Here is a 15,776-nt window from a genome sequence, read left to right as displayed (position 1 = left end):
TATTTTACATTACATTAAAACAGGACAGAAGAACTATAATTATGTATTTCTCAGCAACAGGGTTTTTTTTGTAAATTCTGGTAATGATGTAGAGTTTAATTTTAGTTTAGTCCAAGTTAACTCTGCTGAAAAAGTGGAAAAACATAAGAAGTCTAGAAGTCGTCTGCCTGCAGTTTCTGCTGCACAGACAAAAGTGATTCACCACACAGTCTTTAAACAACAGTGGTGTTTTCAGCAGTCGGGCGACATGCAAACATTTCCAACTGTATTATTGACCAGCTACCACCCTACACTAACCTCCCACTGTGTTAATTACTGCACCCTCCTTGTTTGGGCCCTCTGTCTCTGTTAAATGGCCCTTTCACACATTGTTTTAAGTGGACCACCATCTTCAGTCATTATCCCCTCGTTATGCATTCAGCCCACTCGCTCTAAACCCATGTTTCAAGCACCGGCAAGCTTGCATAACAATCCCTCATGTCAGCGTCCTTTCCAAACCTCCCCCCTTCTTCTTCTTCCTTTCCCCCTGCTTCTCCTTAGCGCGCTCACAACCCGTCAGAGGAGGGCATGAAGAGGGGCTCGGCTCGAACACATGGCCGCATACCATCGCTCTCCATCATCAACACTCCTGAAGCATCTGTGAATGAGCGGGCGAGGACAAAAGGGATCAACGCCGCAGAGCCAACGGAGAGAGTGACCACCATGACCTCATGGGTCAGCTGGGAGCTAGGAATGAAAAGACTCCAAGCAACCCCCGCCCAAACACACACACACACACACACACACACACACCCAGCGAGTTCTTGGACAACTGACGCCACCATGGGAATACGGGAGCGTGGAAGAAGAGGAATCGGCGTTGGCCTGCAGGAGCTGAAAGAAAGCGGTTGTGTTTGGAATTTTGGGTCATGCCTTTCTCCGCACATTCCTCACTTTTCTCGCAACAATAAACTGTGTCACAGCCGATACAACGGCCTCCTTCTGGATACCTTGCACCACAAAAAGCCTCAAACCAGAGTGAAACACGCCGTAACCCCCTGAACTCGGGTGACACATTCTTACAGTTGTGGAAATATAAAGACTTACTATATTTAAAAGCATCACATGGAGGAGGTAACAGCCCCACTGGGGAAATTAGAAACAGACTGTGTGTACACTCGAGGTCTGAGCACTAATTTAAGTTTGGCTGCTACATTTCCCACAAGCTGTTGTGGCTCGTGGAACAAAATGAGTCTTTCTTGCAAGTTCGGCACGAAATAATGAGCCCATAATGTGAAAATGCCACATTTTTTTATTTTTAGGAACCGTGACTTTCGGCAGAGAGAAATAAAACAGGATCAATCGGAATCATCCTGAATCATCTAAAGCAGATATCAAACTTATAAAACGTTGTGTTGCACGATCAAAATCGTAACGGGTCATAATAACAGTGGGTGCATGCAGTAAAAACACAAAGATCCTTCATTCTGTACAGAAACCTGACGTATGTTAAATTAAATAAATAACTTAAAAGGGACAAAAACAAACAAAACGAGAGTTATGTACAGCTGTGAAACACTGACGGCTACAGAACGCAGCTGAATGTTCATTGGTCGACCCATTCGAACATGGAGAGGTGCAGCTGTAGAGCCATTTCTTTGGTCTCCGTCTCTTCACTCTTTGGGGCTGCGCACATCTTTTCTTTGGCAGCTTTAGTTTGACAGTCACTGGTGCTTTCAGTCTTTGGGTGAACAGCTCTGTTAGCTGCTCACAGTTTGCTTTCCTCCTCCTCCAGCGGTCGGTTCAGACCCGGGATAAACTTGAGGAGGCGCCTGCGGAAGCTTTTCTGTTTGGGCTTCCTCTGCAGCGAGTTGAAGCCTCCCTGCTTCTCCCCCGAGTTGGACGACGACGACGACGACCCCCTCATGTAGCTGCGCGTGCTGGCGCTGCGGGTCAGCTGCGTCTTGGCCGACGTGAAGAGCTCGCTGGCCGGTCGGAGACGGTGCTGCTTCTGCGGCTCTTTCTTTTTGTCTGTGCTGGTGCCGTCCGAGTCAACGCTGCCGTCCACCTGGTACAGGCAGGTCTGGTACAGGGGGTCGTCTTCCGTGGCCGTGCTGAGGAAGCTGGCGCTGCTGCTGGTGCTGCCCGTGCAGCGGATGGCTCGCTGAGCGGCCGGGCTGGGAGTGCCGAGGCTGCCGTATACGCCTGCTGACTCCAGGGACTCGTACACCGCAGCGTCACTCATTACAATACCTACAAGAGAAGAGCGGAAGAGTTAGGAGAGTGAACTGAGAGCAAAGTCGTGTCACTGGCAGCGTTTATATCATATTAATTCAGATCAGGCCAAAACAGATGTAAATCTTTGATAATCTGTAAATTAGGACCATCAGTCAATTTTTCACTGGTTAAAATAAATCCTTGTTGAATATGATGCCTCGTGTGGGGGGAAACATTAGGTGACGTTGTTTCCAAGAGAGATGGAAACATGGCGATAACGAGACAGAACCGGTCTGTGGCCTATAAAACCTTTTGGTTGAAGATAAAAAAAGATGAGCACAGCCAGAATCCAACGCACCACAAACACAAATACTGTTCCAAGAACTTCGGTGTGGAGTCAATTTTGAAAAGTGTATTTACAAGCAGAGCGGATTAATTGATTAATAAAATTAACAGCTTCTCATTGTTCTTTTTTATTTCCCGCAGATTAGGCACTTCACAGAGGGCGGAACCCCTTTTGTCAAATAAGTTTTATTACACACAGACACAAAGGCGACTATTAAAAACAGGCACTGCAGCATTTCTTGGTTTGATAACAAGTATTTTTTTTTAAACTTTTTCTTTGTATAATGTTTGATTCATCTGCTATGAATCACATAAAAACCCGAAACTAAAAATAGCCGCCTCGCTGTCGTACGCCTCCGTGCATCAGTTGAGTTGTGGTTACTGAGCTGTGGTATTGAATAACGGCCAGCTAGGAACATTGTGAAGTCAAAAGCGAAGTTGCCCTTTTACCTTTTGGATACAAAATGTCATGACTTCTTCAATTTTTTTTCTCTTCTGTCATAATTATCATGGGAATTTTTGAGTAATGTCCAAAAATGTGTTGACCTTCGTGTTCACAAGAACGGGACGGATTGACGGACAGGTGACCCAAAAGTTGGCCGACAAATCAATATCTGAATTCTTTACTTCTGATATCGGTATTGGCCCAACGTATTGAGTACTGGCTGGGCCACACCCCATAAAAACAAGTTTCAACAATTCCATGAACGTACAGGCTGTGCTGACACTTGGTGGATTAAACTAATCAAATAAAGCAAATTAAAGGAACGAGACACACTAATAAACGTCAGAGGCCACCTACCATGAACGAGCCTCTGCTCCTGCACCATCAGCGACCGATATTCATCCCATTTCTCGTGAAGAGTTTGCTGTGAAAAGAAGACGGAGATGAAGTTCAATGACCGTAGCAGGAAAACCACAACACACAGGCGGCAGAACAACTTGTGGAAGGGAGATTTAACCCCGGACCAAAATATTTACATATTAACCTTACGACTTTTCAAAGAAACAAAATACTAAAGAAGCCAAACAATGTGTACTCGACTAAGCAGGTAGATTGGCGTCTGGGGGAATATTCTCAGAGAATTAACAGGAAGATGACGTAACGGAGGGTATTCCCAAATACCTCTCACTGGTATGAGACTTGATTTGAAAGTGGTTGAGTTTGTTTTTCGTCATGGCGAATTAGGCAGCGCGTTATGAGTCAGCGTTTTCTTTTGTTTCTATCTACACAAGTGAGATATCGACATCGCCGACACCAACAATTTCGTCCCGAGCACGTCTAATGTGTTCAGCAGCAGAAGCACGTTAAATCTTTAAAACGCCGGATTAGCATCTCAGGAAGCGGCTGTGTCGCGGCTCTCACACACTCGTGGATTAGAGCGAGACAGCTGCTGTAATCTTTTTGGGGGGGAAAAACAGCGCTCGCTCGAGCCACTTCACAGGCTGCCTTTTAGCAGCCGAGAGTCAAAGAATGCCTGCAGCGATCAGCGAGCGGGGCTGGACAAACTGCTGATGCAACAGGTGGTGCTGCTGGGGGAGACAGGTGTGGAGGGAGGGGGAGGAGCTGCTGGTGGTGGTGGTGTCTATATCTAGCACGTATGTGTGTGTCTGGGTGAGGCCGGGGGACACAATCGGGCTGAATCACGGCTGGAAAACTAGAAAAAAAAACCTCACCTTCAGATACTGCAGCCGGGCCTCCAGCTCCGCCTTCCGTATGGAGTCGCTGTAAACCGTCTCCAGCCTGTAGGCGCGAAACCAGAAAGGGAGCAGAATTAATAAGCGTGACAGGAAGCGCTTATAAAAAGAAACTACAAGGGCAGAAAACAGCAATTTTACAAACATATGAAAGGCTCTTTTCATAAGACGGTGGTGGGACGGGGTCTGGTGTCAAACAGTTTACAAGAGGGGGGGGGGGGAGGATGAGGAACGGTTACACTTTTCCACCCCAGATACTTCGGTGTGGCAAATCCTTTGAATCACATGAGCTGGTGACCGATTTAAAAGGGCTCGTTCTCACTTTTACAGTTTACGCGGACTGTAAGTATAATTTAATGGTGTCAGTCCATAAAGTCTGCGCCTACACGAGCACTCTGATGGGGTTCACCTCACGTCTTCTGCAGCAGCTCTTGAAGACTTCGAACGGGGGCCTCGCTAATTGTCCTTTTAATCTTTTACAAGCAGAGGAGAAGGATGAGGAAAAGAGCGTGGCTCAGATTAAACACCCACTCAGCACTTAACTCAGCTGCCGGATACCGAGTCCTGACAGCGGTGTCTGAGATACTAAAGTTATGGATGTAATATCTCGACTCGCTTTTTTAACCTTTACGACGTCGGTTTGCTCAATCAGATACGTTCCGGGGGGCTTCACAGCTCAAATGATTTTGCAGTATTCTCCGAAACAACTGAACTCGCTTTGAAAAAAAACAGAATAAAACAACCAAAATAAAATTAGAATGGCTCCTTACAGCTCGTCCTCTCTAATCCAAGTCCCAAAATGAATTGAAAAGAGATATTCTGACGCCCTCGACTCACGGTCAAGCTCGTGAACCCACTTCAGACGGGGTGCATGCCAACAGTTTTAGTGAAGATTTGGGTGAAAAGTAACGTCTTTGCAAATCAATTTGCGATCTCTGGCACTTTGACCAGCTGTGTGGAGCCATTTTATGTCGTCCTTATCAACTGCTTTCATCTGTTTTTCAAGTTCCAGAGCCGTTTGTCGACTATAAAACTTCACCTGACTTTCCAATCGACATGAGGGGGAGACGACACTGGTGTAGCTTTCACTCTGTGTGAACATTAAAAAGCTCCTTTCACACCCACGTCTTCCCGATGTTTGACCCTTTGCATGACTTTCCGAAACCGACAATCTGACATTCACACCCAGCAGAAAGCAGAAGCGAGGGTTTGAACGTCTCTCTCTTCCTCTTTTTCTGAAACCTTTTACGTGAGTGATCTATTCAAGTCTCCCAGGAGAGATGGTCTTAAAAAAAAAAGTGTACCGATTCCTCCGTGTTCGAATGACATCGCACACTGTATCAACCAGTTCCTTCCAAACACAATTCAGAGGTCAGACTGATGTGTTTTCTGTCAACCTGAATGGTCGTTTCAGCACTACAAAATGTATTAACGACTTTTAACGCACAATACGTCATTTCAGCAGCATCGAAAAACAAAACAAAAGACGTCTGCCCAGTCAGAGCTGGGTGCAGAGCTGAGACCTTCTGGAGGAATAAACACCGGTGTCACATCATATTCTGATCTGATTACAAGCCGTTCACTGACGGGAGGAGAGCTCAGAGATTACTTTTAATCTGTCGGGATTAAAGAGTGGATTTATCTTCGCTCGCGTTCATGAATTCGTAGTGCGGTGACCTGTGGATTTCTCTGGGTTTGAACCTTGCTGGAAACTTTTTAGGATAATCCAAGCGCACAACTCAACAAGACTTTCAAATGCAGAATTATGTTTCAAAAAGCCTGAGAAGATTTACCGCCACATCTCTGAATGATGCGTCTCTAAACATGAACGACATCTGTTGTTTTTCCAAGAGTTTGTACCTGATTGTGTTGCCACAGGCCCTGATGAGCTGAACGATCTCCTTGTGCCGAAATCCCTCGACGGTGGCCTCGTTCACGCTGGCGATGGTGTCCCCTGTGCCCACACACACACACACACACAATGACACACACAGAGCATGTGAGTTAACCAGCAGGCCATCAGTTCAGGATGCACTTCAATCCACTGTGGCTTTAATCATTGCAAGCTGCAGCCAACTGAGGCTCGTTTGATTCTAAAAGAAGCATCGACACATGTGCAACGCAAATGTGCAGAGCCGTGGAGCCATGTGCCGTCGTGGCCTCCAGTCACTTCACCGGAAAGACGCTTATTTCAACACGTTCATCTCATATGTGTTTATTTTATCTGCGAGAGCCACGACATCGCACTTCAGGCTCTGCGGTCACTAGTTGCGGTGTGAGCCCTCAAGCGTGACAGCGGCCTTTGCGAGGCTTCAACACAAAGCCTGTTTTCCTCTTTTTAAAAACCACCGCCTTCAAGAGATGAGGTCACTGTGTTTGCAGCGAGACGCGGGGAACAATAGAGCGAGCATGTGAGGAATGTAGGAACTGAAACCCAAGTGACAAACGTAGGAACGGCTGGATGAAGGAAAGACAGCAGCAGCAGCAGAGAATCGCCTCCGTTCATTGTGTTCTGACAGACTGACGCTGAGAGCGGCCGGCTTGTGACTCTGTGGTCACGGGTTTGAAAACCAGAGAGAATTTATAGACGGCTGCAGAGCGTCACCCCTTCATCTCGCTGTGACCAATACTCTCCGAACTGATAAAAACAGAATTTGCACGTGTCGGTTTGTTCACACGCTTCGTCTTTCTGTGAGGAATTTCTTTAATAAGGACACAAAAGGAAACCGAGCCGCGTTTGCCAAATAAAAACAACACTTCCTTTCAAAACCAACATTTCGAGAGGTCGTCTCTGCTCTACTCTATCTGGCACGCTGGTGAGAGGAGCTGGCAGATACTTGCTGGCTGAAACAGCCGCTCACTTAGTTGTTTGTTGACTGGAAAATGAGTGGGCACTCAGGCATATTTGTACTTCCTTAAACAGCCGGCTGAAACACACGAGTGCTTCTGTTGACGTAAGGCACGCGCGTGTCAACCGGCTAACACAAAGGAGGATAAGCTGAACCAAAACCTCCTGACGCTTGCCTCACTTCCCCAGTTGAGTTATTTTAGACTCGCATAAAAATACGAACTTACCAACTTTAAGTCCTGCCTGCTGGGCCGGGCTGTCGTCGTGCACCTTGCACACGAACGTGCACATTTCAACAGAGTTCTGGTCCTGATGGTGCAGGCCGTAGGTCTGAAAGACACAAAAACAATCACACTGAACAATGGAAACTGAAAAAGCTTCATAAATACACCTTTGTTCTTCATGTATAAGAATTGTCTCACAGACATAACAAGGCAGGAAACGTTGATCCAATCAGTGAACATGCTAAGTAGGAGATTCTCTTGTCTGATTGAACTTTTCTCAACATCTAAGATTAAAAAAAAACTGTTTTCCAGTTCATCTTTGAACCGAACCAACATGCCCAAATTTGCCTGGAAGTGTTATCTACCCTGTCCAGATTTTCATTGTTAGAAATGGGGGACAAACATCCTCTAATCTGTGCAAAAATATACTCAAGAGTTGCATAAATGGCTCCTAAAATTCAGCTGAAAACAATGTGAAGCCGGAGAGGATATCTTCCAGAGTCGAGGTGTTCAGAGGACAAAGTTCCCTCTTTGCGTTTCTGCCCCTCTGCTGCACCCCAGAACAAAAACAAGTCCAGGGAAGCACAAAGAGGGAACTTCATACCAAGAAAACACCTGATTTGTCGAACTCAGATTATCTTTAACTGAAGGAATGTATTTAATTTTTTTTTTACACAGAAAAGACGGCTGTGAAGAGAAGATCTGTCTGATCAGTAACCCGCGGCCATTTTTATACAACAACAGAGAACTCAATGCAAATACGGGCATGCCAGTTTTAGGGCCGGGCGATACGACCTGCGAGATATTTTTAGGCTGCATCTTTTGATTAGAGACGGGGACAATAAAACATAAGTTCATTGTGGAGAAGCTATCTAGTTTGCTAATTCTCAGTTTGTCTGGATTGTTTTGAATTTCCCACGAGGGCGGAGCCTGCGTCCTTTCAGTCGGTCTCTTCAATCCTAAACCCGTCACCACGGCTCACTGCACGGCTCGTCCGCTCAAATAGTTGACCTGGATGAGTGGAAATGTATTTAACACCTCCAGTTTGCACTTTCAGTTGATTTATGTACCATTTAATGACATTTTCTTTAGAACTTTAAGCATATTTTGATGATTATTGGGATAATGTTGTGAATTGTCTCATCCTGGTATACAATATTTATCTTGATCTTTTGAAATCTCCTCAAAAGCCTTTCATAAATGCTCGGACATGGCAAAAACAATATCACAATATCACTATATTTTTGGCCTTGATACCGACACTGTAACAATATTGCAGGGGTGATGATTGGCACTTTCACAGAATATGAACACTAATGAGATTCCTGAACAATAATCATCAGCGATGTGGACATAATGACCGAGTGGGTGAAGTTAATTTTAGAACAAAAGTCTCGTAAGTTCCGAAAATCCCATCACTGTACTGTAAAGCCTAGTCTCATATTACAATAAAATGTGTTTGAAGACAGGGTGATAATAGATAAGCCACTTTATAAACCATAATCCTCATTAAAAAGCTGATTAAGCTGATTAAAAGCAGAACGTTGTTATATAAGCCGACATGATGTCACAGACACCTTGTTATGCGCCTTGTATTTACGGTTGTCTGGGAAACAGTTTGTGTGACTTCCACAAGCGTTTGCTCGCTCTTCCTTGTTTCAGTCACCGCAGCCTCTCTGCAGAAGGTCACTGCAGGTGACAGAGAGCTGCGTGACAGGAGGAAGTCATCAGTCATTCGACACGCTGCTGCTGCTGCTGCTGCTGCTGCTGCTGAGGGAGCCTGAAACTCAGGTACTTTCTCAACAAACAGGTCCAGAGGACTGACGAAGCGACGAGGCTGTCCCGTAAATAAAAACTCAAGTTGTCAGGCTTTCCGTCCGTGACAGTCGAGCCCTCCCTCTCAAACTTGGCCCAGTGTCTCTTGTGGAAATTTGAATTGATTCAGATCTGCCCGCGTGTGTTTGCTGCCGAGCTTCCTTCTCGGCAGCCGGGGCGAGATAAACGCATGACCAATGCAAATATCGCCGAAATGCAAATGTCACATTTCCATGCCGGGTCCTCGGCTGCACATCTGCATTAAAACACAAAAGGCACGGAGGGAAGGAAGCTCAAGAGTCCGAAACTCATCTCTCTCTGTCCGCGCCGACCGTCAAACTCATGATCTCACTTCCTTCTGGCCACAGGCGGGCAGGAAGGGCGAGTACCTCCATCGAAAACCGTAAATAGAACAATATGTCTTTTCCCTCGATGCGGCAATCCACTTCAAGAAACTTTCAACTGAGCTTTACAGTTTCAAACCAATCTAAAAAAAACACACACTCAAATCTAACATGTAACCATTTCAGACAACTATTTAAAGAATGAGGTCCGCCTAACACAGCCGACATTGTGAGACGGAGCTCCGGGGCGATCCGAGAGATCACGCAGATACTGAGGTCAAATGTGCGACGCGTCTGCCTGCTGAGTGTGTGAGAGCGAGGCAGGTATTAACATGGGAAGCGTGTGAGCAAACCGCATGCCTTAAAATAAACGCTGGGAGAGAAAAACACACATCTCCTCCTACTTTCCAGTCATGGGATCAACGCGCCGTTTGACTGATGCGCGACCTTTTGCCCCCGCCGGCGCAGGATTAAGAGATTTCACTGGATAAGATGTTCATGTTTCGGTCACTCAAGCTTCGACCGCCTGTTGACAGGGATGCGGACGATCGGGGGAAAATCCTGTTAAATGGAGCTCGAGGAGTTGAAAGATCCTCTTCGCATAGGACTGTTAATCCTCTTACCTGGATCTCGAAACCGAACGTCTCCTCCTCCTTTTTCTCCAGGACCACCACCTTCCTGGAAAAAAACAGAAGGACATTTTGTTTGTTTTAATTCATATCTGATTCCTCGGAAAAGTCTAAAATGTGATTAAGTTTCCCCGCATTCAGAGGAGCATCTGTTTGGACAATCAATTAAACAATTAGTCAATTTCCAAAATGAAAAAAAAAAGCCAAATATTTGCTGTCTGTAGGCTGAGACAGCTTTCATGGTCCGGTGTGGTTCTACCTTGTGATACGGCCGTAAAACGCAAAAGGGGAAAAAAGCACAAACGACTATTCGATCACACAGCCAACATCAGGGATGATCGATTTCTTGGTTTTAGACGTTTCCCACTTGTCCGCTTCTGAAACGAGGTTTTCCTGCTTTTCGCTGTTTGATATAACTGTACAATTATAATCTTTTTAATTGTTTTTTTAACTGCTGGCTGGACGTCTGACCTTCTAGAATATCGTGATGGGCATTTTCCAGCATTTTTTTAAATAGATTGAATAAAAAGGAAATATTAAACAGCCTTTTATTATATTGGCATCATCGAGAGAGCCAACATGTTTTTAACCACTGGGGCTCAAAGCAACATGTTTGGAACCCCTTCGACCTTTAAATGATGACAGGCTTTTTAATATTTCCTTCCTCGTTTTGATCCATATTCTCATATTCCGACTGCCTGGAGTTCTTCTGGTTTTCGAGGTCAACAAGATGTTTACGTCCGACTCCGTGTTCCTCCCCTCCATCTCCATCCTTATCTAAATTGCATAATGAGAGGTCTCTGCCTTCTGCACAGGACTTCTTCTGTGTCCGGCAGCGTGCGGACGTCACGACTGCACGTACAGCACAAAGGTCCGTTGGGCGGTGGGAGGGCAGCGCTGCCTCTCTCACGCAGAAAAAAAGTACATGAAAATTCATGACAACCCTCAGGAATATCATGCATAACAATGGCAGCCATCAGCAGAGAGGGCCTTTCACTCTGAGAGGAAACTGTGCACTTGTGACGATCTCAGGAAGACGATGTCGTCATTAAAAAGACAAGTGTGAAGACAATAGATGGCAGTGACTGGTGTGAGGGATTGTACCTTTGTGGCTCTGGGGACTGTGTCAGGGGTTTCCACTTCTGCAGCCCGCCGCCCTGCCAGGAGAAAACGAAAACAAAGACATGGAGCGTGTCAGAGAGACGCATGAGGTGAATTCACGATTACTCACGAGGGGTTTTCCCCCCCCCCCAAAACATCTCCTTGACACCTGCTGTAAACATCAGCGCATCAACCGGCCCAGCGAGTCCTGAAGCCGCACACGTGCTCCCGTGTTTGTAATTTTAAGCCAAAGAGCCATTATGGCGGTATGAAAACATCAGCAGTGAAACCAGAAATGCGTGTCTGGCTGCTCTTTGTTTACTCCAAGCAGTCACCACGTCAGAAGAGGAGCTCAGACCTCCTATATTTAGCCTTAATTTCACACAGCACCAGCTTCCTTCAGGCTCTCAGACTGTTGATCTGAAATTTTAGATCATTTAGAGGCATTTGTACTTAAACTCCAGCCTATTACAGGGACAATTAGGACTCAGTGGGCGAACACTAACTGCCACAATGACTACATTGAGTGAAAGTCAACAGTAGGTCAGGACCCGGCCCTACCTGGCTGTGTAAATAAGGAAGGCATCTGTCCCGAAGGCTCCACTAAATCGCTTACAATCAATCCTCGTCTGTTCCAACTCCATCATGTTCAAAATGCTGCCTCTGTGAAAGGCCGCTTTGTGCCGCCGTCCCTCTCGGTAGTAAAATGTTGCTTTCTTTATGTCCCAACACTTACAGAATTGTCCCGCTCTCGTCTCAATGAGTGCATTTATTCCCAAATACCCACAGAGACGGACGGGGGCGGATGGAGCGGGATCTCCGTGCCCCTGCGTGTACAATGCACTGTTGTAGCCGCTCAGTATGGCGACCGCTCACTCCATGTATGCAGGTCTGTGGATAACTGCGCCTCTCTTCACGGTACACTGTCACACATGGCAGTTTTTGAACTAACTGGGACGGCAGGAACTCTTAACAGAAGCTCCGGAAATTGACCAAAATGAGCTTCGTGAGAGACACAGGAAGATGTGTCAATTGACCCACAAAGTCATGACAACTTGGAGCCAGAGTTATGCAACACGGGCTCCAGCTGGTGAGTTCTGGACCATCGGAGAAGGAGGCCGTCAGACCCAGGGGCCTCGTCTATGAAAACGCTGTTAGATCTGTACTTGAACTTACTTTATAACTTAAACACCAGCGATCCAGAAACCTCAAATCCCTTCAAATTGGTTGTGATTTCCCCTGATATCATGCAGCAGAACTTAGGGTTTGGTCGATGAACAGAACTGGACCCGAAAGAGAGAAATCTAACTTTTTTTGGAAGACGACATCACAGCGTGAACACGGGTTGTTCTGTGGGCTAATAAGTGGGGTGACGAGCAAATCACAACAGGCAGAGCTGGAGCACATTGTTCATTAAACTCAAGTTCAACCAAACTGCAATACCACGACGTAACCAGCAGGACAATCATGGAAGTCACCATCACCCTGATCCAGACTAACATGTTGTCATCAGGTTAAAACGCTTGATTCGTTTATCTTTGACGAAAGGCGATTTCTCTGACAGAAGTTGCGATTGTGATATAAAAATAAAACCCAATTAAGCTCGTGATCATATTAAGATTTGTTGGGATCAGTCAAAGTGAGCGAGCAGGAGTGTTGGGCTTGGGTGGAGGTATGCGCTCTACTTAGTGTCATTCCAGTTTTAATGAAAAGAAATCAGGTTTTTCCTTTTAAGAAATAACATTTCTAAGCGACTCTTTACTTTTGACCAGTTCATTGTGAAAGTAAAAGCACCAGGCGCTTGTGAAAGTTTCTCAATGACCCTCCAAAATCATAATAATGGCGAAACTTTCCATCATCCCTCTGAGGAAGGGAGTCAGGAAGAGTTTTTCCAGGTCCAGTCCACATATATAAAGTCGTGTAGTGGGCCCTGGTGTACCTGACACAACACGGACCACTCTCAGAGTCTGGGTGGTCCACACTTTGCCCCCTGGATGAGCTACAGCTGGCCTCCAGTGAGATGCCCTCTGTGGTACATTCAACTTCCCAAACATTGTTCACCAGATAAACTCATGAGACAGAACTGAAGATATTTAGCTGGATTCATCTCCTCCTTCCCTCCAGAGAAAAAAAGTGTTTCTTTTGCCTGAAAAAACACCTGATTTGATGCTGATAAGGCAGAAAAGAAGCAGATAACTCTTCCTCTACACTTGTCATTGAGAGAATCTAACTGTCTTGATTGAAACAATTGAAAGTTAAAAAGTTTAACCAACTTTCATTGATAACGTTAATAACCAAAACCCTCCAGTTTGTAAGAATTGACAGACAATATTGATGACTTTATACTAAAAAAAACCCCCCAATGAATGAGGAGAGAGTCCAGAAAAAAAAGTGTTTTCAAGAGTTTTGTTTTTACCCTTTTGTAGTTTCTGGGCAGAGTCCCTCCAGAATAAGCCAGAGTCTTGTAGTTGTAAACCTCGGAGGAGTTGCTCGGTAAATCCGTCGTCCTGCAGCTGTCGGACTTTGACGAGGGGAAATAAACGTCGCCGTCCTGGGATGCGGCTCCAGAGTCCGGCCCGCTGGAGTTCACCTTCTTCAACCTCCTGAACGTCATGTTGAGCTCAGACAGAGAAAAAGTTTTCTGCAGATGAAGTTTGTGTATTAATGGAGCGTCCTGCCTGCCCACTGAGATGCTGACCGAGTTGTGAGGCTCAACGTGGAGGGAGCAGCAGAGTCACCTCAGAGGCTTCCTCCTGAGCAGCCTGCGGGGGCGGAGACTTTGTTGTGAAGGACACGAGCGAGCGCCAATAGACATGTTGACGTGCAGCCTCGGTGCTGCCTTCAGGGGCGCCTCGGACGTCTCGGTGTCACATTTGGTCACAGGCTGAACATGAGAAGTGATTTTTTGTTTTTCAGCAGTGTTGGGCAAGTTACTCTCAGAATGCAACATATTACTAGTTACCTTCATTAGGTAGTATATTAAGTAGTATATTATGTTACAATAGTACTGTGCGTAGAGTAATAAAGTACTTTTTACACTTATTTTTGGTTACTTTTAAAAATAGAAAGGCCAAATAATCTATAAAGAGCAATTAAATAGCCAAGATCTTTTTAAATAAACAAATAGCCTTTGGCAAAGGATCCAAGTCTGATATATTATGAGTTATGAATAAGTATTTTTAATTGTAGTCTCAGTAGTATGAAACACAATAGACCTTCTATACAGTAGCCTATAATGACATCACAACATAGAGACTGAATAAAGGATTTATAGGCTCAGTTATATTAAACACACAGAGACTATATTAATATGTTCATGTTGGTGTGGACGGGTTCTTTAAAAAAACAACATTAGCTCTTCACCTCGGTCAGTTATTCCATTACCGTTAAAAGTAATATATTACTTTCCTTTTGTAACACCTTACCCCCAACACTGGAATCAGCAGTACAAGAGAACTAAACCCGTTAGTCGTGTAATCAGTTAATAATCATAACTGATTAATCTTTTCGACTGTTGACAGTAAATTAATAGGCAATTATTTGGATGACTGTAGTGTTTTAATGATGAAATCTTGTTGTTGCCCAGGTACAGGGACTACTAGGGATGTAACTTAACCTAAACCTAACTAACTAAACAAATAATCACATAAATTAAATAACTGAATAGTAATCAGAGAGAAAATGGCTTCAGACTTTGTGACTTGGACCAAACAACTTGAGTCACATGTCTGTTAATTCATGATGAATATAAGCATAAGTCTCAGATGTGAATCAATTTATATTCAACAGGTATTGCTTTGTATTAAAACAGAAAGGACACAGTCAAATAGTTAATAGCTGTGTTGATGCACCACTCATTCCTTAGAAATCCCAGTGACTTCACTGGACCTCGGAGAGTTTGGGGGATTTTGGTTTCACCTTATTATCATTACTAGTTGTGGGTTAAATTCAAACTTAAAGCGCCTTGACTACAGCTCATCATTGTTTGTGATAATAGCCTGTTTGAACATAATGTCAAGTTTAAACTTCCCCTACAGTCAAAAATAAATGTGGCTTCCTGATACTTCTCTATTTGAGCTTCAGTGAACTGAACAACCTATGTGCATCTGTTGACAATTAAAAGTCTGTTTTCACATTCATCTGCTGAGGAAGGAAAGTCACTCTGTGCTCACTTTAAATCTCAATTCAACATGCGTATATGAGCAGGATGTTGTGAATTCACCACCTGTTTGTAGAGCATGACATTCAAATAGGCAACTTATAAAATGGGATGTTGAAATTTGAAACTTCCTGGACGCCTGGTGTCTAACAATCAAAACTAGGAAATTCAAATGATTTGCATACTCATGGATGCATGACTTTGTGTTTGGGGCTGCAGAAATAGGAGCAATCTTAAGAGATTTTAGCAGAAATGAGGACAAACATAAATATTCTTCAAAAGTAGATTATTTTCTACATCTTAAAACAGGTTCTGAGATTCTCTCTGAGGCTCTTTTATATTTGCTTCACTGAGACCGAGCTGTCCAAAGACAAATTGTGAGACAATTCCTATTTTATATGCAAACAGCTGTTTAAA

General features: G+C 44.7%; 1 protein-coding gene across 1 annotated transcript; it reads right to left on the bottom strand.

The window, feature by feature from the left end:
- Positions 1–1,273: 1,273 nt before the first annotated feature.
- Positions 1,274–13,965, bottom strand: tamalin (trafficking regulator and scaffold protein tamalin). Its single transcript, XM_030424015.1, has 8 exons — positions 13,617–13,965; positions 11,204–11,256; positions 10,094–10,148; positions 7,315–7,417; positions 6,100–6,193; positions 4,219–4,285; positions 3,344–3,410; positions 1,274–2,232 (listed from the first exon to the last, which is right to left on the bottom strand). The coding sequence occupies exons 1-8, from the start codon at positions 13,812–13,814 to the stop codon at positions 1,748–1,750; spliced, it is 1,122 nt and encodes a 373-aa protein (XP_030279875.1). The 5' UTR covers positions 13,815–13,965; the 3' UTR covers positions 1,274–1,747.
- Between the last annotated feature and the right edge of the window lie 1,811 nt (positions 13,966–15,776).

Source organism: Sparus aurata, chromosome 7 (assembly GCF_900880675.1).
Source record: "Sparus aurata chromosome 7, fSpaAur1.1, whole genome shotgun sequence".
In the NCBI taxonomy this organism is placed as follows: domain Eukaryota; kingdom Metazoa; phylum Chordata; class Actinopteri; order Spariformes; family Sparidae; genus Sparus; species Sparus aurata.
The sequence above is the reverse complement of the archived record's forward strand: the minus strand, read 5'-3'. Positions and strand labels throughout refer to the sequence as shown.

Excerpts from the sequence above, each read along its gene's own strand:
- tamalin (XM_030424015.1), bottom strand. The coding sequence starts at position 13,814 with ATGACGTTCAGGAGGTTGAAGAAGGTGAACTCCAGCGGGCCGGACTCT. Across the intron at positions 11,257-13,616 it reads TGCCCAGAAACTACAAAAGG|GGCGGCGGGCTGCAGAAGTG; the intron begins GTAAAAACAAAA and ends TTCTCCTGGCAG. Across the intron at positions 6,194-7,314 it reads GCAGGCAGGACTTAAAGTTG|GGGACACCATCGCCAGCGTG; the intron begins GTAAGTTCGTAT and ends GTGTGGGCACAG.